The 25,573-nt window shown below is 46.0% G+C and overlaps 1 protein-coding gene across 5 annotated transcripts; it reads left to right on the forward strand.

The window, feature by feature from the left end:
• Positions 1 to 1,112: 1,112 nt before the first annotated feature.
• On the forward strand, positions 1,113 to 24,563 carry LOC102073082 (urotensin-2 receptor). Of its 5 annotated transcripts, none has more exons than XM_074554998.1 (3): positions 1,113 to 1,579; positions 3,910 to 4,827; positions 4,939 to 10,474. In XM_074554998.1, the coding sequence occupies exons 2-3, from the start codon at positions 4,051 to 4,053 to the stop codon at positions 5,197 to 5,199; spliced, it is 1,038 nt and encodes a 345-aa protein (XP_074411099.1). In that variant the 5' UTR covers positions 1,113 to 1,579; positions 3,910 to 4,050; the 3' UTR covers positions 5,200 to 10,474. The 5 variants fall into 5 exon arrangements, with proteins under 5 accessions (XP_074411099.1, XP_026653488.2, XP_026653487.2 ...); XM_026797687.2 differs by adding an exon at positions 23,438 to 24,563 and having other exon boundaries at positions 1,116 to 1,579; positions 3,910 to 5,201; XM_026797686.2 differs by adding an exon at positions 12,643 to 13,675 and having other exon boundaries at positions 1,116 to 1,579; positions 3,910 to 5,201.
• The last annotated feature ends 1,010 nt before the right edge of the window (positions 24,564 to 25,573 follow it).

Consider the following 25,573-nt stretch of genomic DNA (forward strand, 5'->3'; position numbering starts at 1 on the left):
ATCCCCTTCTCACTCCCAGTGGGAGTGAGCACTTGTCAATGGCTTCATTGACAAAGTGTGCTCAATGTGACAATGTGGTCACCCAGGCACTGTTCCTGCTCCCTGGAGTCACAGAATTCACAGAATCGCTGGGTTGGAAGAGACCTCAAAGATCACCAAGTCAAATCCAGCCTCAACACCTCAATTAACCCTGGCACCCAGTGCCACATCCAGGCTTTGTTAAACACACCCAGGGATGGAGACTCCACCACCTCCCCAGGCAGCCATTCCAGAACTTTATCACTCTTTCTGTAAAACACTTTTTCCTAATACCCAACCTGTATTTCCCTTGGTGCAGCTTGAGGCTGTGTGCTCTGGTTGTGTCAGTGCTGCTGCAGACAGAGCCCAGCCCCAGCTGAGCACAGGCACCTTTCAGGAGCTGTGAGAGTGATGGGGGCACCCCTGAGTCTCCTTTTCTCCAGGCTGAGCACCCCCAGCTCCCTCAGGGGTTCCTCACAGGGTTTGTGTTCCCAGCCCCTCACCATCCTTGTTGCCCTCATCTGGATGTGCTCCAGTGTCTCAGTGACCTTCCCAAACTGAGGGGCCAGAGCTGGACACAGGGTTAAAAGGCAAAACATCCCTTGTGTGGATGGGCACATGGGGGGGAAAATCCTCTGCTCCCAGCACTGTGTTTATCTTCTCTATTCAGTCTGCTGTTGTAATTTTTGATAAGGTTTTATTAAACCTTTTTTAAATGTTTGAAAGTATCATTTCTCACAAGTATCACTGGGGAAAGGGAACCACCCTGCCCCCGAACAACTTCTGTAATATTTTGTTACTGCCAGCCTGAAATGTCTCAGATGCTGTGCCGTGTGACCCCACGGCACAGATTCATCTCTTCACACGCCATCCAACCCAAATAAACTTCAGCTTCGCTTTGGAATCGATCTCCAAATCAAGGAGCTCTGCTGCTCCCCTGGGCAACCCACCCACCCTCCCGCAGGAATGTCACCCTCCCGCAGGATTTTAACCCTCCCTGGCCCACTCTCCTTCCCCAGCCGTGCTGGTTTTGCTCGAGCAGCTTCAGGAATTAATTCCGGAATTAATTCAGGAATTCTCCCTCCCCGTGTGCTGTACAGAGGGTGCTTTGCCTTCCACCGCTCCTGGGATGGAACAACCCGAAACCCGAACCCCTGTGCTGCCCAGAGCAGGGGAGGCAGAGCAAGCCATGCTTATCAAACCCTGCTGCTTTAAACAGGCTGCAGCAAAGCCACGCTATGCCTCACGTCACCGGGGAGCAAAAATAGCCGGCACGAGTGGAGGGAGGGGAATGGGAGTATTAAGAGCGCCCAGATTTCAAACATACTTGGCTGGCAGCACGCTCCTTTCCTGCCCCTGCCGCTCCAGATGCGACAGAGCTCTGGGATCTCTCACTCTCTGCCCGTGAAGAAGGATTCTCTTCTTTCTGGTTTTTTTTTCTTCTTTTTCCTTCTTTAAGTTTCAGCTTTGATACTACTAAATAGATTTTTTTTTATTTTTATTATTATTATTATTATTTTCTTTCTTATAGGAAACTTCATCCGCCGGATTTAAAAGCAAGGTTTGAGCAGGAGAAATTTGTTTCTGTTTACAGCTGTACATATGCATGGTATACTCCTGTGGGATGATATCGTAGAGGGGAAGGCAAGATTGGCTGGGAAAATCGCCTGCACTGTAAGATGCTTGAATGGCTGCTTGGAATAACAAGCTCTGTGTTGTGTGTGCATGTGTGTGAGTGTTTGTGAACCAGAGCAGCAGTGATGGTAACTTTAAAATTATAAAAAGGCTCCCCATTTGGCTTAATTTTCCTCTTCGAGCTCTGTCTGGAGATGGGTGAAGTGTCTGAATGGAATTGGTGCTGTAGGGATTTTATGAATGGAGCAGAAGGCAGGTTCAGCAGAAGAGGAGCAGAGCAAGGAAATGCAGTGGGCTCGGCTCTCTCCAGCAGGAGCTGTCACTCCAGGGAACTGCACAGACAGGCACAAATCTGCCACAAGTCCCTGGAACACCAAAAGAGGCAGCTGCAAGGAGGAAGCCCCTGAGCCTTGGAAATATGCTCCTGAAAATGAGCTCTCACCAGCACACCGAGCCCAGAGCTGTGTGTGGGACCAGCTCTGGGCTCAGCTGGAGCATCCCAGGCAGAGCTGCTCATTTCTGTGCCCTCCTGCTGGTTGTGAGGCTGAGGAGCAGCCACAGCTCCTGGAGCAGCTGTGTCTCCTTCGTGGGAGTCACTGTCACTGCCAGCTTGGACACCAGCACCGATAAAAGGAACAAAGGGGCAGAGGGACAGACTGGCTACACCTGCCCTACAGCAGGAGGGCACTGCACAGCACACCAGGAGCAGGATTTGGGGTTGCAGGGTCCAAGAAATGGATCTTGATGCTGGTGAGGCTGTGGGGACCAGCCCAGAGCAGCAGTGTCCTGAAGGAGCACTGCAAAACCACGCTCATCTCTCACCTGTACTCGAGGGCTTGGGGTGGGAGATGGGCACTGTGTGTTTTTCTGGTTTTTTGTATTTTTATTCCAACTTCTAAGTGAGGGAAAATCTCCCTCTGCACTGGACTGTCTTCTCTTATCCAGAGTTTTTTTATGACACCTCTGCAGATGGTAGTGGGGAGAAGGTGAGGGAAGTCACGAAGAGGATGAAAATTGTCCATCCTCAAGGGTCACAGAGGCCACTGACAGGGTGACACAAGGGCAGCAGGGGAGAGCTCTCCTGCCAAGGAGACAGTGGGAGGAAAGAGGCGAAGGACTCAGAGCTGGGGAGGAGGGAAAGGGACACCCAACTCACTGGGAAACGCTGCAAATTCCCAGGGTTAAACAAATCCAGCCTGCCCAGTGGAACAAGGCAGAGGGGAGTCTGCCTGCTGAGCCCTACGAGGACAAGGCAGCCCAGCACTCTTCCCCCTCAGTGTTTCCCAAAGAAAAAGAGACAGTCGGAGTGCTCTAAAACACACAATGCAAACGCACTTCTGTTTGCAGGGACCTTTAGGATTGCACAGGCTTTTTGTATGCCTTAAAATCTGGGCATTTTAGCCACTTCTTCAGCATTTCTCTGAGGAAGGTTTGCTCTCTTTTTGCCTACACCCGGAATGAATTCAGAGCAACACAATCCTGATTTGTGCAGCGCTGAGCCTGAGCTCAGCAGAGGCTCCCACGTACAGAGTTGCCTCACATGGTGTCTCACACCTCGCCGCTCAAAGCTGCTCAGGCAGGTTTACACCAGGCTCTGGCTCAAACAGATCTGTTTTACAGGCACATGGACACCTCACATGGACAGAGAGAGTGAAAACCCCTGTGTTTACAGACACAGAAATCCCACAGGGAAACTGCACTTTGCTTTATGAAGTGCCTTTTCCTCCAGCACCCGAATGCTGTTTGAAACTGGAGGACAGAGGAGGAGCTTCTCATTCAAGGGAAGCTGCTCTGTGAAAACACTGCAGGAATGCTGGACAGGACTTTGAATGCATCACTGACACAGAACAGACAATTTGGCTGCAAATGATAAATCTAAAGTTTGTTTTCCCCTTTTCAGGGCCTTCTGCTCCTTCAGAGTTAAGAATGTGGCAAAGAGGTTTAAACAGTCATGCTGATGGTTCTAAATCATTGTTATAAATTTAGGAAGGATGTTTTTTTCCTCCAGCCCTGAACTAAGGACTGCAGTAAGTGGTTCCAGTGATCCACACAACCTTTTTTTGTCTCTTTTCCATGCACACATCTCACAGCTGGGTGAGGTGAGAGCACAAGCCCTGCAAGAGTGGCCTCAGTGCCAAAGGCCTTTGGTACATTCAGGCAGTGCAGATACATGCTCAGAGACAGGTAACTTCTAAATGAACTTTTGTGTTGCTCTGGCAGATTTCTAACACGTTGTTTTTGCTGTCTTTCCTCTAGTGGAGAATGCAGATGGTCCTTGGATGAGACACTGCTGGGAAATGGTTCCACAGTTCCGTGCAGCCGCATTTCTCAGAGCAGACAGAGCCCCCTCAGACCCCTGTGACATGAGAAAAGCCTCTGGCATTTAAACCCAGGAGGATGTCCCTGACTGACGAGCTGGAGAGCCACTTCTCCACCACCCCCTCCATGGTGACAGACACAGGTGAGGATGGCGTGTTCAGAATCAGGCCCAATGTCTCATCCAACGGCACCGGGGACGGCACGTGGGCAGCCGGCTCCACGGAGGACATGGTGGCCATCTGCACCATCGGGGCCATCCTGTCCCTCATGTGCGTGGTTGGGGTGACAGGCAACGTCTACACCCTGCTGGTGATGTGCCACTACCTGCGCTCCTCCGCCTCCATGTACATCTACATCATCAACCTGGCGCTGGCCGACCTGCTCTACCTCCTCACCATCCCCTTCATTGTCGGCACCTACTTCATCCAGAAGTGGCACTTTGGGGACATTGGCTGCCGCATCCTGTTCAGCCTGGACTTCCTCACCATGCACGCCAGCATCTTCACCCTCACAGTGATGAGCACGGAGCGCTACCTGGCAGTGCTGAAGCCCCTGGACACGGTGAAGAGGTCCAAGAGCTACCGCAAGGCCATCGCTGTGGTGATCTGGCTGGTGTCGCTGCTGCTCACCCTGCCCATGCTCATCATGATCCAGCTGGTGCAAAGGGACAACAAAAGCATCTGCCTGCCCACCTGGAGCAAGCTGTCCTACAAAGTCTATCTCAGCATCCTTTTTGGCACCAGCATCGTGGGCCCTGGGGTGGTCATTGGCTACCTTTACATCCGCCTGGCCAAGATTTACTGGGTGTCCCAGACTGCTTCCTTCAAGCAGACCAAGAGGCTGCCCAACCAGAAGGTGCTCTACTTAATCTTCACCATAGTGCTGGTCTTCTGGGCTTGCTTCTTGCCTTTCTGGATATGGCAGCTCCTCTTCCAGTATTATGAATCCTTCCCTTTATCTCCCAAGGTGATGAAGAACATTAATTACCTGACAACCTGCCTGACCTACAGCAACAGCTGCATCAACCCCTTCCTCTACACCCTGCTCACCAAAAACTACAGGGAGTACCTGAAGAACAGGCAGAGGTCCCTCAGCAGCAGCAGTGGGTACTTCCAGAGGAGGAATCGTTTCCAGAGGATTTCAGGGAGATCCCTGTCCACCAGCAGCCAGCACTGCACAGAGACTTACGTCCTTGCTCACGCTCCTCTGGGAAACAGCAGTGCCTGAAGGTAAAATATATCTCCAAGAACAATCAATACTGACTTCAATGTTGCTTTGATTTAAAGTGCACGTTGTGCAGGCCAAGCCTTGGCAGTGCACACATTTAGTCCAGAGGCTGTGCCGTGTGTCTGCTCTCATTTCTCCAGTGCCACTGATTTGATGCTAGCAGCACTCAGCTGAACATCTATCTAAATAGCCTTTCACTTTTTATCTTTATATTTTATAGTGGATGTCTCCTCAAGTAGCCATCAATAATGAAAGCCCATAACAGGGCCATGATTTTTAATACTATCAGCTGTCTCACAACGTTTAAAATTATGTTACCCCATAAATGGCTGTAGTTTGCTCTTTTTTCCTTTAGCAGTAGTGCTCAATTTGTAGTTGTATGAGGACTGAAGACAATGAAATAAAGAAAAAGCAGCTGATGTTTTGAAATTCCATGCAGTTTTGCATTTGGGGTAGGAGTGTTCAATGTGGATGAGGCATATCCAGGGTTGCTGGTCCCGGTTTGGGTGATGCTCACAATTATTCTGCACTCCTGTCTGTGCACTGGGCTGGGTTCTCCAGTCACACAGGTGTGTGGAGTTACACCATGGTCCTTGTCAGCAGCACAGGCTTCCCATGGCAGTGCCACAGGCAGGGAACACTCAGCATGTCCAAACAGCCATGAGGAGCAGCATCATCTGCCCTGGGCAAGCATTTCCACCGTCTGCCCTCCTCCAAGGAGGAATTGGGCACCTCTGATGAGGCTGTCCTCAGGGCATCTGCTGGCAAACAACTGCAGCATCCAGCCTGAAGCACCAGACCTCCACCCCCAAGTCCAGGAGGAAAGGACAGAGGGAGAGGAGGGGGTTGAGGAGATGTGGTTTTCCACAGGCAATGTTCTCTGAAGTGCTTAATACTCCCAGCTGTAAAAGTGCTGGTTCTTGGTTAGGGAGACAACTTGTTCCCTTCACTGGGAGTGATTTTGCCTTTCTGCTACAAAAACATAACCCTGCTCACACCAATATTACAGTGCCTGTCCTGGCTTTCCCCAATGATGAGGCATCATTAGAATAAACATATAATCTGTGATGTCTGGAACTTCCCCAGTGAGTCAAAAATACCTTCTCTGGGATGCTGCCAACATCCCTACAGGAGTCCTCTGCTTGCAGCAGCCCTGCTTCCTCATTAGCAGGGATATGAGGATGCAATGCCAACGCAGCCAAGCTACAGAATTAGAACCAAATGAATTCTGAGCAGCAAACTCAGAACTGCAGTGTGAAATCCCTCTGGCAGTGAGCTCTGTTTGCTTAGACTGAGCCTGAATTCAGAATTTAAACATCTATTCCCCTTCAAGGTGTTGATACTGTCACAGGGTAAGATCTGCATGCAGCCTCCCTGGGTAATACACTTGGACAAGTCATTGTCTCTTCCATGCATGGGCTTGAAGTTTGTTATGAATGGGGGAAGGTTCACACATGAGAGAGCACTCTGGTGAATGCAGTTGTGCTGCTGAACTTCTGCTGGAACTGGAAGGAGCCTTGATTCATTGCCAGCCCCCTCCACACACTCCATCAGCAGTGCTCCTGGGGTCAGGGTGCTTCACCTGCTTGCTGTGCAGTGTGCCAGCAGCTCCCACTTCAGGATCAGCCCCTTCCTGATCCCAGAGAATTCACAGAATTACTAGGTTTAGAAGAGACCTTCGAGACCATCGAGTCCAACCCAGCCCCAACACCTCACCCAAACCCTGGCACCCAGTGTCACATCCAGGCTTTGTTAAACACACCATCTCCAGGGATGGAGACTCCACCACCTCCCTGGGCAGCCATTCCAGAACTTTATCACCCTTTCTGTAAAAAACTTTTTCCTGATATCCAGCCTGTATTTCCCTTGGTGCAGCTTGAGGCTGTGTGCTCAGCTGGGACAGGAATACCACAGATTTGGCCATTTCCTGAGGTGGCAGCACTTGTTAGCTTTCACATCATCTCAACTTGGAGACACATCAGTGAGAGCCCATTAGAGAGAGTGAAGCACCTTCAGCCCTCTGAGAGGGAGTGGGAGCCCATGGATGGGGTGAAGAGGTTCATTATGGAATCACAAAGACTGGAGGAGATCTTCAGGACTGAGTCCAGCCATTACCATTAACCACCACCACCACATTAACCATTAACCATCACCATATTACCCATTCCCATTAACCACCATCACATTAACCATTACCATTAACCATTACCATTAACCACCACATTAACCATTACCATTTACCACCACCACATTAACCATCACCATTACCAGCACCACCTCGTTCACTACATGTCCCCCAGTGCCACATGCACTGCACACATTTTGGACACTTCCAAGGATCCAAGGATGGTGATTCCACACCTTCTTGGGCAGCCCGTTCCAATGCCTGACCTCCCCTACACGGAAGAATTTTTCCTAATATCAAATTTAATTTCCTGAACCCGTTTTCCACTTGTATAGTCAGGGGTTTAACATGAGTCAGAATGTAAAGTTTAGCCTCCTTTGTTTTTTTCCTTTCAAATGGCAGTTTTAGTTTCTCCTTGCCCAGGAAGAGCCAGATAAGCTCACGATGAGCAGTTCCCATGTTTGTGATGGAAAGCTGCTGCAGCCTGAGCCTTTAGAAAGCACTGTCCATCTTGCCTAAAATCAGACAGTCACAAAAGTGACGGGGGGTTTGCAAATCTCAGCTCATCCAGGCCTCACCCACCCATGCAGACAGTGCAGAAGCTACTGAAATACATTGGAGCAGATCTGCCTTCCATTATTCAGTCTGACCCCTTCACCCTCAGCAGCTCTGCTCTGATTTCTGCTCCAAACCCTCCCCAAGCAATCCATCTCACAGAAAAGCTTTGCAAAACGCCCTTCATGGCTCTGGCAGTGCAGAGAGCACCCTGAGCAGGGTGTTGAAGGCACAAGGCCATGCCAGAGATCAGGGAAAGGAGCTGGGGTTCCCTGTTTCCCTGGAAGGACACACAGCCTCAGCCCTTTCCTTTGGAGCTTGTGCTGTCTCAGCAGGGGCTGGGGATGTGTTTGTCAAATCAGCACAACAAAGCCAAGAGGAAAGGCACCCCCAGGTCAGGGACTGGCTGTGGGTGATGCTCCTGTCGTCTCTGAAGGATGAGATGGGGATTCATTTCCCTTCCCACCCCAGGCTGGAGTTGGTTTTTGCTCCTTCAAGCACTCACCTCCTTCAGCACCCAGCTCAGGCAGCAATGAGGGAACAGCAATCCAAGCCTGCAGCTCTGAGCAAGGCTCTGAGCACTTCCCAAGCAGCTGAGTCCCAGCCCTGCATCCCAAACTAACTCTACAAAGCACCAGCCACGCTCAGACAACACCAGGGAGCTGCTGTCTGCCTGAAAGCAAAGAGCAGCTCAGCCCCCAGAGCCTGCTGGATATTAACAGGGAGCAGGAGCAGCAGAGAGAGCCAAAGAAGGAGCTGCCTCCTCCAAGACACAGATTAATTGTGTGCTTAGTGATAGCTGCAAAATTATTGTGCCCTGCTTATTCCTCCTTGCACAAACTCATCATCAGTCAAAGACCCAAGAGCAGCCCTTTGCATAAATTAAATCTGAAACTGGTGTGAAAGAGGAGTGTCTGTACCTGTGGCTGTGTGTGGTGGTGTTCGCAGGAGTCCTAGGATGAGGGAGAAGATGAGAATCTTGACTCCATGTTTCAGAAAGCTGATTTATTATTTTATTATGTAAATTCTCTTAAAAGAAAATGATATCCTAAAAGGATACTAAAAGAATAGAAGAAAGGATTTCATCAGAAGGCTTGAAAGAAATGATAATAAAATCTTGTGACTGTTCACAGCCTTGACACAGCTGGCTGTCATTGGTCATCAAGTAAAAACAATTTCACATGCTGGATAAACAATTCTCCAAATCACATTCTAAAGGAGCAAAACATGACGAAGCTGAAGCTTCTCAACTTCTCAGGAGAAAAGATCCAAACAAAAGGATTTTTCATAAAACATGTCTGTGACAGCTGTGGGCTTGCACAGCTCATACCTGGCTCTCTTTGTTCATTTTTCCCTGGGCCAGGAGTTCTGTCCTGATCCCAAATCCTTAAGTCCCCCCGTCTCTGAGGTGTTTGATACTCCACAGGCTGGAATCACCAGCAGAACTCCAGATAGCAGAAGCCAAAACACCAATTTTTTGCCCATTTAAGCCAGGAAGCATTAACAATATCTCAAAACTCATAGAAAGTGTAGTTGTAAATAGTCCAAAGTTTTCCAAAAGGGCCAGATCAGTGCTCCTAGAGCTAGGAAAGGCCAGGTACCCACTCTGGTGGCTGAAACAGGCAGCAAACACAGCTGGGGCCAGGCAGTGCTCTCAGCTTTGCTCTTTGCCAGCAAAGGATGACGTCTGTGTTTACCCAAATGATTTGCAAACCCACCCAGAAATTTAAGAATCCTTCTGGAAATTCTTTTATTTCTTCTTTACCCAAATTCTGAATTGTCTTGTTCCAGCCTTTAGGAGGCAAAACAGCACAATTCCTCACTTCAGGATGAAGCTTTACCCATCAGTTTGCTTACACTTAATTTTAAAAAGCCTTTTTCCATTTTGTTCAGACCACAGGACTTTTGTAAGAGTCCAAGCAGGAGAGCAGAGAGCAGCTGTGCCAACCCTGCCTGGACAGGGTGGTGCCCACCAAGCTGCCACCCTGCCCAATGCCCACAAAGGCACAAAGCTCCCTCCTCAGCTGCTGCTGGAGCCTGGGCTGAGCTCAGTTTGAGCCCCCTCCTTGTCCCTGCAGCCCAGAGAGTGCAAGGCCACCCTGTCCTGCTGGGACACAGCCAGCCCAGACTCCTCAGCCTCCACAAAAACCTCAGCACAAGCTCCCAGACAGGCTCTGGGCAGTATTATGCACATTTTTGGTTCACTTGCAGCTCAAGGCTGGCTGGGCGAGAGGTGGGATTTCTGGAGCACTGTGGCTCTTGGTCAGCAACAAATACACTATATAAACCTTCTATCAAGCTTTAAAAATTCTCTACAAACTCATTTCCCACATCAGGTGACTCCTTTCATTTCTCAGTGATTACCTGTCCCAGACATGTTTTATGAAAAATCCTTTTTGCCAGGATTTTTCCTCCTGAGAAGCTGAAAGACCACAGAAACAAAAAGTAAGCAATGATTATCTGCTGCTGTGGAATGCAACAGGTGCATCTGTGATTGGTCTCATGTGGTTGTTTTTAATTAATGGCCAATCACAGTCAGCTGGCTCAGGCTCTCTGGTCAGTCACAAGATTTTATTACCTTTCCTTTCTATTCCTTCAAGCCTTTCTTCTATTCTTTTAGTATAGTTTTAATATATAATTTTATTTTAATCTAATATATATATCATACAATAATAAATCGGCCTTCTGAAACATGGAATCAACATTCTCACCTCTTCCTTTATTCTGGGACCCCTGTGAACACCACCACCGCATTTGGTGACCCTGAGTGAAGAAAAATTCCACATTTGGTGAGCCCTCAGAGGAACATTGTCACAATTACCCCACAGAGCCAGGGGGTGAAGGCTATGTGACAATGTGTGACAATCTCCAGATTGTCAGGTTGTTGGGTTAGGTCCTTTTCTCATTTTGAGATGGGCAACTGAGAGGTGTTTTAAAAACTTTTATTCCATTTTAGGTTTTATGTCAAGAGTAAGACAATAGAGATATTATAAGTCACGCCATCACAATCAAAATCCAACTATTTCCTAATTACATTATAAGTGTTTCTCAAGCTATCAGTTTTAACCACACCATGTTATAAATACTTTAAAAGCAATCATCTAAAATTACTCCTCATAAGTCCTACTACAATAAATCTTTCATAGTTCTATTTCTCCTAAGCATCTAGTCTTATTTACAAGACCATCTTTTAAAACTTATTTCTAACTCCACTTCTCTCTCTACAATGTCTATCCTGCTCTACAACATATCTAAATCAACATCCCTTATCTCAAAATTTACATACAAATATACCACATAAACCTTCTATCAAGCTTTAAAAATTCTCTACAAACTCATTTCCCACATCAGGTGATTCCTTTCATTTCCCTGTGGTGTGTGCTCAGAAATTTCTCCATTCAGTGTTTGCTCCAGGACATTAAAAGGAAAACTGAGCAGAGCATGGAGAGCAAATCCAGCCCTTGGCAGAGCTGCCTAGGAAAAAACCATTCCTGCTGCCAGTGCTGCCCCAAGGGCATCTGCTGTGGCTGCCACACCAGGATGTCTCCACTGAAATTATCTGGCTGCTCTGGGCATTTTCCTTTCTCAAAATGTACAATTAAATCCTGAGACCTCCACACAGCCACTGCTCTTTCTCCAGGTCAAACTCCAGCTGTATCTCCAGTGCAACGGTGAAGAATTCATTGAAAGAAAAATATCAAACCTTGTCTTGTACTTTGCAGCTTTGCTTTAAAATTATATTTTATTATTGTCCTGTGCAGCCCTGCACCCAGGCCAGCTCTGCAGGGGCATCTTTGCCATCTATTTACTGCACAAGCTGCCATATCCTTGAAAAAAGTATCAGTTCTAAATCATTCTGACCACCTTTGCACCTCCAAAATCAGCATCTTATCTGCAAGTCCTGCTTAGAGTTGATTTTCAGCTGAGGATGCTGATCCAGGCACGTCAGAAGTGTGGTGGAATCAAGAGCAAGAGCAGAGAATGAATTATGCTGCCAGAATATAAAGGGTATCTGAAAATGGGCTGGAAATGGCAAGGCACAGGAAAAGCAGGTGATTTTTTGCTGACTCCCAGTTTTTTCAGTGTAGTAAAAATGAAAATTCACTACAAACATTGCAGAAAATAAATAAATAAATCCCACATCTCTGAGTAAAGGCTGAGCAGCAGATAAATCCAAAGCAGCAGATAAATCCAAATTTCATTCTGGCTTCCCAGGAATAAACACCCCACCAAGGTACTCAAAGATCAGGGAATCCACCTATCAAAAATTCAGAGTTTTCTCTGCATACTGAAGGCTCGCTGCTAAATCCACTTTTCCCAAACATTTATCACCTGTGAAGCCATCTGTCCATGAGGAAAGCACATGTTTTTGCCAAAAGAGGAAGTGTAAATATCACAATTAGTGTTTCAAAGACCAGACCACTCAAGCGTGCATAATTTCAGCTGTTATTAGCTTTAATTACGTGTCAAGTAGTGCTGTTATTAGCTCAAAGCTGTCTAGGAAGATGAAAATAGAGCACAATAAGTGCAAATATATGACAAAAATCGGTGAAATGACCTGCCTCAGTGGTAGAGTGGAACATCCCCTGGCACAGGGGCAGACAGGACAGGATTTGCCACACCAGCTCTGACTTACAACCATCCCTGGCCAGTTCTGGCATCTCCCTTTCACAGAGGAATTCCCATAACAGAGTTAATTCACTGGTATCAACTGCAGTTACAGCCACAAAACATCCAAAACTTTTTTTTTGTTTATTTTTCAGGTGTGCTAAAGGCAGCACGAGGGGTGCACCCTCCAATGGACAGACCCGGATATACTAAAACTACACTAAAAGAATAAAAAAAAGGATTTAATCAGAAGGCTAGCAAGGAATAGAAAGGAATGATAATAAACAAATTACTCTTTGTGGAGTAATTTATTTTTAGTATCTTGTGGATCTTTTGAGGATCTTTCTTGTGGAAAAGAAAGGCAATGCCAGGAGTGAGCATCAGTAAGGAAATTCTTTGAGCCCTATGAACATGAGAATCGAATATTGTGACAAAAGTTTCTAATTCTTAATCATTATTTCACAAAGGGGAAAAAATCATAAAAGGAGGGAGGTTTCATCCATACCACAGTGTCAACAGGCACCCACATGCTTTGGGAATTGAAGTAGCAACACTCCCTCCAAGGCTTTCCTTTCCATGCTGAATTTGGTGCCCAAATCTGAGCACACTGGGCAGCAGAAGTGCACTTTGGCTTTTTCTGTGTTTGTGTTTATTTGAAACACGACAGGAAACACAGGCAGCAAAGCCTCCTGCTGATTGCTTAGCTCAGTTCATGGCTTGCTGCTCAGAGGAGAGTGTAACATAATTAATTCATTAACTGCAAACGTTCTACAAACAGAATCGCTCCATGTTTATGTGAACTGCAAAATGTTTATGTGAAGCTGTGTTTGTGTGAATCACTCTGGTCCTGTCTGGTATCCTCAGAGGAGAAATTCCTTCAGGATCCAGAGCAGGGACTGTAGAGAGCTCAGTTCTGAGCACAAGGCTCAGGGTGCCACTGATGCCTCAGATTTTAGTTTTTATATTTTTCATATTCTGTGCTGCTTTAGTGTGTGGGTCTGAGCTTCACATGAGGGGATGGTGAGCTCTGTGCACAGAGCAGGGAGACAAAACAATTCCTTCTCTAGCTGGGCACCAAGAACAAATGATCCAAATCTCAGCCCAGGAGCACAAACACCGTGGGCTGGAGAGAGAAAAACAAGGATGGGACTGGATGGGCTAAAGCTGGAATTGGACAATGAACTGCAAGATGCAAATGGAGCAGAACTGATCAAAGTGAGAGACCCTATGTGCATTTTGGGACCATTTTGGTTCACCTTGGGTGCAGCCCTGGCTGGGCTCTTGTGCTGCCCAAGGTGGATCCATGGAGGAGATCCTTTTCATAAATCCCTGCTTTATTCTGTAACTCTGCCCAGCCTCTGTTCTAGGTCAGCCTTCTCAAGGCATCACCAGCAGCCCCAGCAGCCTCTGACCGAGGTTCCCTCCCAGGTTCCCTCCCTGGGCTCAGAGGGTCTCCATTCCATTACTCCCCCTGGGAGATGCTGGATCCCAGGAGCAGATCCCTGGATCCTCAGAGCAGCATCTCCACTGAAGCCCAGGGACGAAAACATCCTCAGGTAGTTTGGGAACACTTTGGAAAAGCTGGAGAGCAGCAAGGCAGGGGCAGAGCAGCAGGTGGGGCCCACCTGGCATTGGCTGAAATGTGCAGGGAGCCCGAGGAAAAGTCTGAGTGTGAGGAATATGGGCCAAAGCACACAGGGCGCCCAGGACTGAGACATTCAGGCTGAGATTTCTGGAAGAAATACATGTTTAATTTTCCACAGAGCCTACTTATCCTATGCTTTTGGCTGAGGCTATTAATTTCTTATTTCATGCCAATTAAGCTTTCCAAGGAAAAGCTACAAATCTCTAAACAATAAAAGCAGGTTTGTTTCCCCTGGAGTTAATGCAGTTGTAAAAATTTATACTAAAAACAAACTCTGAAGTCTAAACCAAAAGCACCCCAAACATTTTTGATCTCCTGAGTCCAGGAAATCTGCATTTCAGCTGCCCACATGAGTAACAGTGAAGATCTCAACTGATCCCATGAATGACAAGTAACTTCATTTACTAGGATTTGAAAAATTCACAAGTGAGACCTGCCCATCACACCAGAATCTGTGCAAAACCATTGAAGTGAGGTGGAATTTCCAACGTTTCCCAGTCCTTGGAGTATCAGAGAATGGTAAATTTCCTCTCTTTAAGGGCAGCCTGTGCTGTTCCAGCCTCCTCCTCCTCCATTTGGGTTTCAGTACAGCAGCTTTGGCCATCTGGCTTCATTAGAACATCATCCCTGGCTTCTTTGTGATGGACCAAAAATAGTAAAAGCAGTTTCCCTTTTGGCATTTAGCAAGCCAACTGGTGCATTGATTAAGATTTAGTTTAGCTAATTAAGGAAGAGAACATCTTTGTAAGCTGCTTGATTTGTTTTCTGCTGCCTAAAACTTCTTCCTTGCTTTGAAACCTGTGTCTGGAAAGATCTGCTGTTGGGCCAACCTGCACCAGAGCAAACCCTGAGGCAAACACCAAATGCTGCCATGCTCCTGCACTGCAGCAAGGAAGGAGCTTTAATTTATGCCATCCCTGATTAATGGATTAATGGAGCTGAAACTTAATTACCCCTTTGAGAAAACAACCAGAACCAGCAGGATTTTGGGCACTCACGCAGACCAAACTGAAGCTGTTCTTTATGTCTGTCTTGCCCAGGGAGGTTGGGCATGTTCTGTGCCCAGCTGGGCTCCATCCCACCCATGGAGCTCCCACCCTCAGGCTAAAGGAAAAAACAACTGCAGTGCATGGAGCAGCTGTGATCAGCCTGCAGAGGCCTAAAAGGCTCTTTTTCCACTCTGCAGGAACACCAAAGTATTAAAATCCTTGACCAAAAAGAGAAACCTACAGGCTCCCAAGCCTAGGTTTGCATTGATTGAGGATGGTCTTGCATAGCTCACGAATCATAAATATCTGCCTTAAACATTTCCTTGGAGGAAAAGAACCTTCTCAAAGGTGATGAGAAGCAAAAGATTAGCTTATATCCCAACACCTGAAGAACAAAATATCCTTCTCAGGAGCAGGAGGTGGTGATTGCACCCTTCCCACATGAAGAATTCGCAGAATGACCAAGTTGGAAGATAGTGAATTTGCAGGGATCCCCCAATGAGGGGAGAGAATGATGCATCTGACTCCATCTTATCAGAAGGCTAATTAATTACTTTATTATACTATATTATTCTATACTATATTACACTATATTACATTATATCTAAACTCAATCTGCCAAGCACTCAACTCTGCACACCCTGCACAGAATCTCATGGCTGTCAGCCCACAGTCCCAACACACACACACCAGACCCTGACAGGCCAAGGAAACAAAACACCATCACTTTGGATAAACAATCTACATTTTGCATCCTACTTTTGCACAAACACAGACACAGCAAATGAGATAAAAATATTCTTGGGAAGAATTGCTCCTTGCTTTTCTCTGTGAAGAGAAATGTGGGGCTACACACTTGGCCCTGACAGGCCAAGGAAACAAATCATCACTTTGGGTAAACAGTCTCCATTTGCACTAACATAGGCACAGCAAATAATAAGAATTGTTTTTCCTTTCTCTGAGGTTCAGAGAATGTAAAACCCAGAAATATTCTTGGGAAAAATTGTGCCTCGCTTTTCTCTACGAAATGTGGTGACAGGAAGAGATCTTCAAGATCATCGAATCCAACCCAGCACCTCACCCAAACCCTGGCATCCAGTGCCACATCCAGGCTTTGTTAAACACACCCAGGGATGGGGACTCCACTGGGCACATTCCAGTGCTTTATCACCCTTTCTGTGAAAAACTTTTTCTCATATTTAACCTACATTTCCCTTGGCACAGCTTGAGACTGTGTGCTCTGAAATCCCTCCCCACAGCATGGAGGGTAGCAATGGAGATGTGCTGAAGACACTTGGCTTAAAGTGAAGGAATTTTGGTGAAAATGGCTCCAACACAGCCTTTCAGGTGAACCCAGGCCAGTCAATCAACTTTTCTGTGTTTGGCATTCTCATCACTAACCTGCCTTTTCTCTCCCCCAGTTTTGTCCCTCTATTCAGGACACAAATTCCCCAGCACACTGAGTACTTCTTACAAACCCTGTGCAGAAGATGCTCAGAACAGTGGGGCCACAAATGTGAGCAGTGACTTCAAAAGCAGTGTGGCACAAACAACACATTTCAGCTGCTAATGGTGAAAGCAAAGGTATTTTCTAGGGAGAGGCTTTAATCCTGTACAAAGCTGCCCACAGCGCCCACCATCCCTGTTCCTGAGCATGGAAGGGACAGGACATTGTCTCTGCAAAACAAACTGTTGGATAAAGTTTTTTTTTTTTTTTTTAGAAAGGGGTAATTGAGAGGTGTTTTAAAAACTTTTATTATTTTTTTAGTTTATGTGAAGGGTGAGACAATATATATGTTATAATTTACTTTGTTACAATTAGAAGTTAACTATTTTTAATTATTGTTATTATGTATTTTATTATATATACATTATAAGTGGGTTTTGTTTATTAGCTTTTGTTATACTATGTTGGAAATACTTTAAAGCAAATTATTTAAAATTATTTTTTGTAGGTTCACTATAATGTATTTTTTATAGTTTTATTTTTTAAGTATTTTGTTTTATTTTTAAGGTTATGTTTTGAAACTTGTTTTTAGTTTTATTTTTCTTTTAATAGTGTTTGTTTTATTTTATGGTATTTTTAAGTTAGTATTTTTTATCTTAAGGTTGGGATATAAATGTATATTATGTAAGTTTTTTCTTAGGTTTTAAGAATTTTCTACAAATTCGTTTCCCACACAGACCTTACCCTGTGTTTGTTACCTTCTCTGTGAGATGGCTCTGCCCTTCCTGAGCCAGGTTATGCAGCTGCCTCCAGAGTCATTGCAGCAAATTTCCTTTTTTTCCCTTTTTTTTTATTTCATTGAGTAATAAAGCAGCTTTTCTGCCCTGCTGTGAAAAGCATGGATACCTCTGGATATGCACTTATGGAAGAGCTGCACTGGCATATTTAGAGCTTCTCCACTGGTCAGGTAAATCCATCAGTGACATTTAAAAATGCTGCCCAAAGGGATCAGTTTGCAGGAAAGGCATAAGTCAGGAAAGCAAGCTGCTCAGATGACCCAGGATTAGTTAAATGCAGTTTTTTCTCCTTAGAGAAGCTGCTGAATTTGCAGCTTTGGGAGCTTGAGTTATTCACAGCATTTCCCAGAGCTGCACTGACACCCATTGCAGCAGCCCATCCACCTGAAACATGGCTTTGTAGAATTAAAAACTACAGAAATTGTCTTTTCTATTCCACACGAGCCTGGGAGCTCCTGGGTGTGCTGTGCTGAAACTCAGCAAATGGCAAAATATCTGGGAACCTCAGAGCAACCAAATCTCCCCACAGAGCTGAGACACAAGTTGGTGTGAACAGAGAAGAAGAGTTTTGGAGTAAGAGTTTGCCAGAGCAGGATGGAGAAGGGCTGTGGATGGGGGTTGAAAAACTCCTCTGCTGAGAGCGAGACCAGAAGAGCTCTGACTCCTTCTTCAACAGCTGGGCTGGGAAAAGAGACTTTCTGACACTTCTCAGAGTCACTCTGAGCAGCAGAGATTCTGCGACCACTGCAACTGGGGTGAAATTATTGCTGCCCACTCTGGCACACGCTCCAGCAGGGAAAGCAGGACACAGCACACAGCAGGGAGCAAATCTTCCTTTTTCCCTTTTTCTTCTCCACTGTCCTGACCACTGGTGTTTTCTGTTAGCATCCCTGTGGCATTCAGAACATGAGAAATTAAAGAAGCTGCTACAGGGAGAAGCAGCAGGTGTGCACAGGGCTGGGAAAGCTTTCAAATAAGCATTTTAAAATCAATTATTAGATAACAATGTGGTATCTGAAGCTACTTAGATAATGGCACATTAATAGCACGAATGATGGAGTCTTTACTGCTCACACAGGCACAACAGAAATACTTCCTTTATCTCATAGCCATGATGGGTGTAAAGCACATTTCTCGCAGGATTTTGACTCTCCCTCAAAGCACTTTGAAAATGCAGAGATCTGTTTGCCCCATTATACACTCAGCTCCTCCCTTTTACTCAGTTTGAGCAAAAATTCTGGGTACATCCCCACAAATGTGTTTCTTTATTTGCAGTCCCAAACACATCCACTCATCTGCCTAATTCCCAGCCCTTTGCTGCTCTCATCAAACCCAGGTATTTACCTGCATAAGTTTGCCTCAAAGAAAGAACCGCCTCATGCTCAAGATATTGATGCCTTGAGAAGGCTGAGCTAGGACAGAGACTAGAGAGACTTAAAGAATAAAGCAGGGATTTATGAAGAGGCCTCCATGGATCCACCTTGGGCAGCACAAGAGCCCAGCCAGGGCTGCACCCAAGATGAACCAAAATGGTCCCAAAATGCACAACTGGGCACGGGGTCTCTCACTGTGATCAGCTCTGCTCCATTTGCACATCGGAGTTTATTGTCCAATTACAGCACAGAATCTCAAAAATAGGAAAGCCAAAACCTGGGGCATCAATATGGAAGCACATCCCAAGTCTGAGAAGTCAACCTCTAATTTTACAAATTGCAAGATTTCAGCACTGTCCATAGAGAAAAGAAGGGAATTTGTTCCCACTTCCTTGGGCAGCTGTGTTGACATGAAGCGTGACCTTAAAAATGATCACCAGTGAAACTCCTATCATCACTTTGAGGAAAGGCTTCCTGCAGAGCTGGGGTGGTGACAGCAGGCTCAGATACCCACCAAACACTGGACTAGACATAGGAGGAATGAAATCCTCCCTGCTGCCAGCAGGACTGGCTGGCCAGGACCCTGGGGTGAGGAAAGAATCCAGGTCCTGCCTTTTCTGAGGCATGAGGAGCAAATGACCATTTCCAGGCATGGTGTCAAGAGATGGACAGCAAACACTTTGGCTCTTGGTGCTACTACAGCAATGACAAGAAATGAAGTAGACAGATGTTGAGAACTCAAGCGCATACACATCAGGCAGGAAAGGAATCTGTATCCTTCCCTAGAGGGATGGATGTTATCATCACTGATTTATTAGCTAGGAGTCATCCTGCAGTGCCACATTTCACAGAAACATTACCTTGGCATCCAATACGGGGCCTTTTCAGAAGGGCTTGGTAGTGTAATCTTTCTCACAAGTGGACACTTTTCCACCTTATGAAATCACCAGGGTTTTTAATTTCTCTCTCTGTCCAAGAGCGAGCAGAGACTGAAATCCCTGTGAGGAGGAGGGCTTGGCCCAGCACTGAGACTGGGAGAAATCCACACTCACACAGTGCCTGCTCTGGAGAGGGCTCATGGTTTCAACTCCCACAGGCACTGAAATTTATTCCATGCTTTTTTTTTCTTTCTTTTTTCCCTCTTTTTCCTCTAAGTAATCCTAAGTCTCTGATGGGACTCTGCATTTTGTTTATTCCAATCAGCAACAGCTCTAGTGGCTTTTGGACTGCAAAAAGCAGAGTGAAAAAGCAGAGAGTGATGGGAGAGAGAACACACAGACATCTCAGTGCCAGCACTGATGTCATGCTGAATGGACATTTGAAAGAATTTAATGTCTCAGGATCATTTACTCCCAGAAGCAGCAGCTATCCAAACACTCCAGCCTGATTTGCATCCAGGAATTTGTGATCTCTACGTGCCCAACAAGGAGAACAAACTCTGGTTTGTATCTCACGTTGCAGGGTCAGGATGGTTAAAGCTCCCATGGCTTCTGGTGTCCAGCTGTTTTATGGCAATTTGAAAATCATCTTTCCTGGCCAAAAAATGGAAAATCCTATGGCCAAAACCAAAACCATGAATGAGAGTGTATTGGATATCCATACATAATATCCACATTCTGTGGCTGTCCCAGCCAAACCTAGACATTTGGTCATTCCAAAGTCATTCCTTCCATGTATGTGAAGGACTTGGAAAGCACACACACCATCCCCCAAGCTACAGCACATAAATACATCTATATTCTTTTATCTGCTATTTATTTACTAATATTTATTTATTACTCAGCTATTTATTTATTAAAGATCAGCTTTTCCTCTGCTGGTCCCAGTTGAAATGGATCAAACAGTTTCACAGGAATGAGTAACTCTGAAGGTAATCCAAACATAAAGAGAAATCAGCAGCTGTGTTTCTCACTATAATCTTAGCCTGGCTGTGGGATTTACTTCCCTTGGATAGATAAAATGAATTGTACTTTATGCTGAAGCACTAAAGCCACAGGTACACTTTTCCCTTTCATGGCCTCCTCTAAATCAGTCATTCTGCACTATGGAATGGAAGCCAAAAACTCATTAAACTCCCAGCATCATGCATTTGCCCCACATCACTTTTTGCCCCTCAGTTAATGAGCCTGAGGAAGAAGAAAAGGGCAAATATGGGAACAGTCTGCAGGCACCACTGTGGATACAGCAATCACCTTCATGCTCTGGGCAACTGATGTATTAACAGTGTATTACAAGTGACAGGTTCCAAGGATTCAGGCAATGGAGATGATCCTCATTTGCCACAATAAAACAGACCATGAAAGTGCCTGTCATGATGTCATTAACTGGTTCCTGAGCCCAATTGTGCATCCTGTGACATGGCTTCTTTGCATCTCTTTGTAGAGAGATGCTTTACACTCCCTTGATGCCCACATAACTCATCAGCAAGTGCAAGGTGCCCAGAGCCATGTCTCAGAGTGAAGCAAAGGCTATAATTCATTGTATTTTTCTTCTTTGCCTCTCACGATTTAAAAAGAACCCATTATCATTTACTGGGTTCATTTCCAGCAGGTATTTCTGCAGAGAATTCTCTGATTTATCCCACTCAGTTTGGATTGGACACCAGAGTCAGATGAGATTTCAACAGACTCACAGACCTGGATTTCTGATGAAAATTTTCACACTTGCAAATTGATGCATTTGCTTTCTGCAAATCACTCACAGTGACTTTCCCCAAAGGCATTCCTGACAGCAAATGCATTAGCTCAGGTATTTGAGGATTTCACCACAAACAAGAATACAAAAACGAGCAGAAGCAAATGCAACATTTAATTTGACAAATATTTACCCAAAAAAAACAGCACCCAGCCCTTGTGGCAACCATCCCACAGAAATTACACTGCCTGTCCAATTTAGAAACCCTGAATGAAAGGAAATCATCACTATTCTTTGGGGGAAGCTAAATTTACCTTGAGTAAAACCTAGCTTATGCAACCAGCCACCAAAAGCCTTGCCAAACTCCCAGGCAAGCCTTAAGGACAAATTTTGCCAGCTGTAGGCTACGGAAGTCTGTGTTTAATAAATGTTGACCCATCATTAAGTCCCTGGCAGCAGCCTGAAGGGAGAGCGTGGCAGGTTTTGAAAAGCACCAGGCTGAGGGAGCTCAGAGATTTATTCATCACAGACGACAGTGAGAAACCTCTCAAAGGGAAGTCTGAGAAAATTGGTTTATGTAATTACAGAGATTTATGTCTGTTACAGTTCCAGAAGTTTCACTGTGTCCTGGGGATCTCGGCACACAGGAGTCAAAAAAAGAGAAATGGATGGAGATTGTCTTTGGATGGAGATTGTCTTTGGATGGAGGTTGTAGGATCAACACCCACGAGGTAAATAAAGTGTTGGCTCAGGATGGAACACAGTCCCTCCCTTGGAGGAGACAGAAGCCACATTTTGATTTATTTCCATGGGGCAGAGAGAAGCAGCTCATTACCAAAGGCACTGGGTGTGCCATGATGCCTTGAGAAGGCTGACCTAGATGGAGCTATAGAATAAAGCAGGGATTTATGAAAAGGATTTCCTCAACAGATCCACCTTGGGCAGCACAAGAGCCCAGCCAGGGCTGCACTCAAGATGAACCAAAATTGACCCAAAATGGACACATGGTCTGTCACTTTGATCAGTTCTGCTCCATGTGCATATTGCAGTTCATTGTCCAATTCCAGCTTTAGCCCATCCAGTCCCATCCTTGTTTTTCTCTCTCCAGCCCACGGTGTTTGTGCTCTTGGGCTGAGATTTGGATCATTTGTCCTTGGTGCCCAGCTGGAGCAGGAATTGTTTTGTCTCCCTGCTCTGTGCACAGAGCTCACCATCCCCTCATGTGAACCCAGACCCACACACTAAAGCAGCACAGAACCTGAAAAATATAAAAACTAAAATCTGAGGCATCACCAGGACTCCTCACTGGCAGTGCACACTTGTGTGGTCAGCTTGTGATGATTTTCAGGGCTGGAATGTGCTAAAGTCAGAGTGTTGAGGTCTCATTTAGGGGTAGGGTGTCTAGAGTAAACACCTACAGCTCTAAACCACAAGAGTCTTTGCCTCAGCCCTGAATTTCCCCAGTGTTGTATAACAGTAAATTCATCACTTAAATAGCACCCTGGCTGAGATTTCAATGAACCAAATATATGAAAAATAAATGTCCAAGCCCATCTATGTTTTTCAGTGTACATACAAGGCAGAAATAATGACTCCACGGACTGGAAATCAAGGACTTGTAAAACCACATTTGTCACTGCCCTGTCAAGCTTACAACAGGACATTGTGCCACCAGCTCCAACAGTCTTCTATGAAGTCTCAATATGTAAAGTGATTTTTTTTAAACACTCTTATTCCTGAAATTTCTGAATTGTTGGAAAACATGGCCTTACTATAAAAAAATACATACAGTTTAGTTTCTAGTCCCTCAGATTAGCTCACAGGTGTGACAAAGGAGATCAAGAGAAAGCCAGGTCTATTTTTTCACTCTGTCCTATGCTAAGTCAGTCTCAGCTGGAATTCTGGCTCAGCTCAAGGCTAATGCTCCTGCTGCCCAGCACCCATGGATTCACTGCCCTGACCTGGCATAAATATCCTGGGAAAATCTTGTGCCAAAGACAAGGGCAGGATAAAGATAGTGAAGAAGAACAAACTAAAAAGGCTTTTTGGTGTCTTCCTGATGCAGATTTCCTCAGACAGAATTTCTGGTGACAGGACCACCATAAAGGACCCAAACCAAAACCTTGTGATGGGAGGCTCACAGACTGCAAGGAATTTGGAAAATTGGCTTTTGGCTGCACTTATATGTTGATGACAACATACTGGTATAAAGCTTTGAATGAAAAACTTTGAATTTAGTGCCTGAGCTCCTGGCCAGGGCAGCAGCCCCTTCCCAGGACAGGAAGGTTCACTCTGGCCACAGACCCTGCTCACTGAGGCAGAGGACAGGAAAGGCTTCACAGTGCTGAGGTTTTCTCTGACTGGAAACGTTCCTCCTGTTATTCTGAACAGTCTGTCCACACTTCACAGCATAAACGGCTTTAGAAATTACAGCCTGGAATGTAAACCCAGGCCAGGCTGGCTGCGTGCCCTGGCTGCTCCTCCAGCCCTCTCTGCCAAGGGGTATCTGGTGTCAGCAAGAGGGACAGAAGCACAGAAAAGCAAACACCTGGCTCCAGCAGCCATCCACCCTACTAACCAGCTCTGTTTGCTTTCTGCCACAAGAGAGGGGAGAATAGAAGCCACATTTTGGACTGTAGACAGCCAAAACCAGCACATGGATGAAACACATCCTCCAGCAACTACACTCCCCTCAGGTTTCCATCCACATCTGAGTTTTGCCCCAAAATCATAGAACTGAGCCTCTTGAAATGGCTCCTTGATCTGCCAGCATTGGTGTGGAGAGCTGTCCTGGATGGCCAAGCAAATTGTGTTCTATTTGCCATCTGTGTGGCAGCTGTCTTCTGTTCAGTGGGCAGTTTTCCTTATCTCTTCCACACCCACTCCTCTCTCAGGGCAGACATCTGCTGATAACAGCTATTGAATGTCCCCGCATGGCTGATAAGAACTACAGCATCCCATTGGGAGATGGGAGCCCAGAGGGAGGAGCCAAGCATTGCTACCTGGATATAATCTGGAGATTCTGGAACACCAGCACAGCTTCTCCACTGGATTCCCCAGAGGAGCAGCAGCTGCCTCTTCCACTGGATCTTCAGAGGAAGAATCCATCCTTCTCTCCAGGATCCCTGCTCCAGCAGAACCAGCCCTGACACTGCAGGAGGGCTGAGCCACAATTCCAATGGGACTGCTGCCAACACCCTGACCCACAGGGTGTCAGGCTGGGTTCTGACTCTGGCAGTGTTGGTTTGGTTACTGCATTGTTTATTTTATCCTTTTGTTTTCTTCCCTAATAAAGAACTGTTATTTCCTGCTCCCATATTTTTTGCCAGAGAGCCCCTTAATTTAAAATTTATATCAATTTGGAGGGTTGGGGAGGGTTTACATTTTCCATTTCAGGAGAGGCTCCTGCCTTCCTTAGCAGACACCTGGCTTTCCAAACCAAGACAAGACCAAGCAAGGAGTTTTTCGGGTGAGAAATGCTCAGAAGTGCCACTCTGAGTGGTCTGGGGGAGGCTCCCCAGCAGCTGAGGGCAGGCAGTAAATGGACCATGAGTGTGCCTGCCCCAGCCCCAGCAGCAGGAACCAGCAGCATACGTGTCCGTCCATCCCAAACACAGCCAGGGCTTGGGAGTGCAGCCAAGGAGAGCAGTCTGGTCCAAGGTCCAGATGTTGCCAGATAAGATAAACAGCTCTGCACTGCAGCAATCAGACTTTTCCTCCCCTCTATTAACCCCTAACTTACCAAAAGGGCTGAAGTTCACACACATTAATGAGGTTCAGACAGGGTGATCCACCCCATATTAAAGCAAAAGCCCCCAAAGCACAGCCCACCTAAATCATCCTAACGGGTTGCATTCCTCAGGCCCTGTGATGGCTCCCATTTTATCAACATAGCAGCCAGAAAAGGGTTTCTGGCCCCAGATGTGCAATAATTATATCTTAACAGCAGGAGTTGAAGGATGCATCTTCCCCATTACTCCTATGTTTTTCATGTTAAACTCTCTACCACCATATTTAAGACCAAAGAGGGTTTACAGGGCAAAAGCCAAATAAGTTTAGAAGGTCTCATCACATGAAATTGCATCTTAGGCACCAAAGAGAACAGATGAGAAGCTGGGTGAAGGCAGAGTGATGAAGCTAATGCTGTAACTCTTTATCTCATAGAAAAATGGCTGGGTAGCTGCTCATTTGATGTGCAGCA

This window comes from Zonotrichia albicollis, chromosome 19 (assembly GCF_047830755.1).
Source record: "Zonotrichia albicollis isolate bZonAlb1 chromosome 19, bZonAlb1.hap1, whole genome shotgun sequence".
NCBI lineage: Eukaryota > Metazoa > Chordata > Aves > Passeriformes > Passerellidae > Zonotrichia > Zonotrichia albicollis.

Bases quoted from the DNA above. Each gene is read 5' to 3' on its own strand.
- LOC102073082 (XM_026797687.2), top strand. From the start codon at position 4,051: ATGTCCCTGACTGACGAGCTGGAGAGCCACTTCTCCACCACCCCCTCC.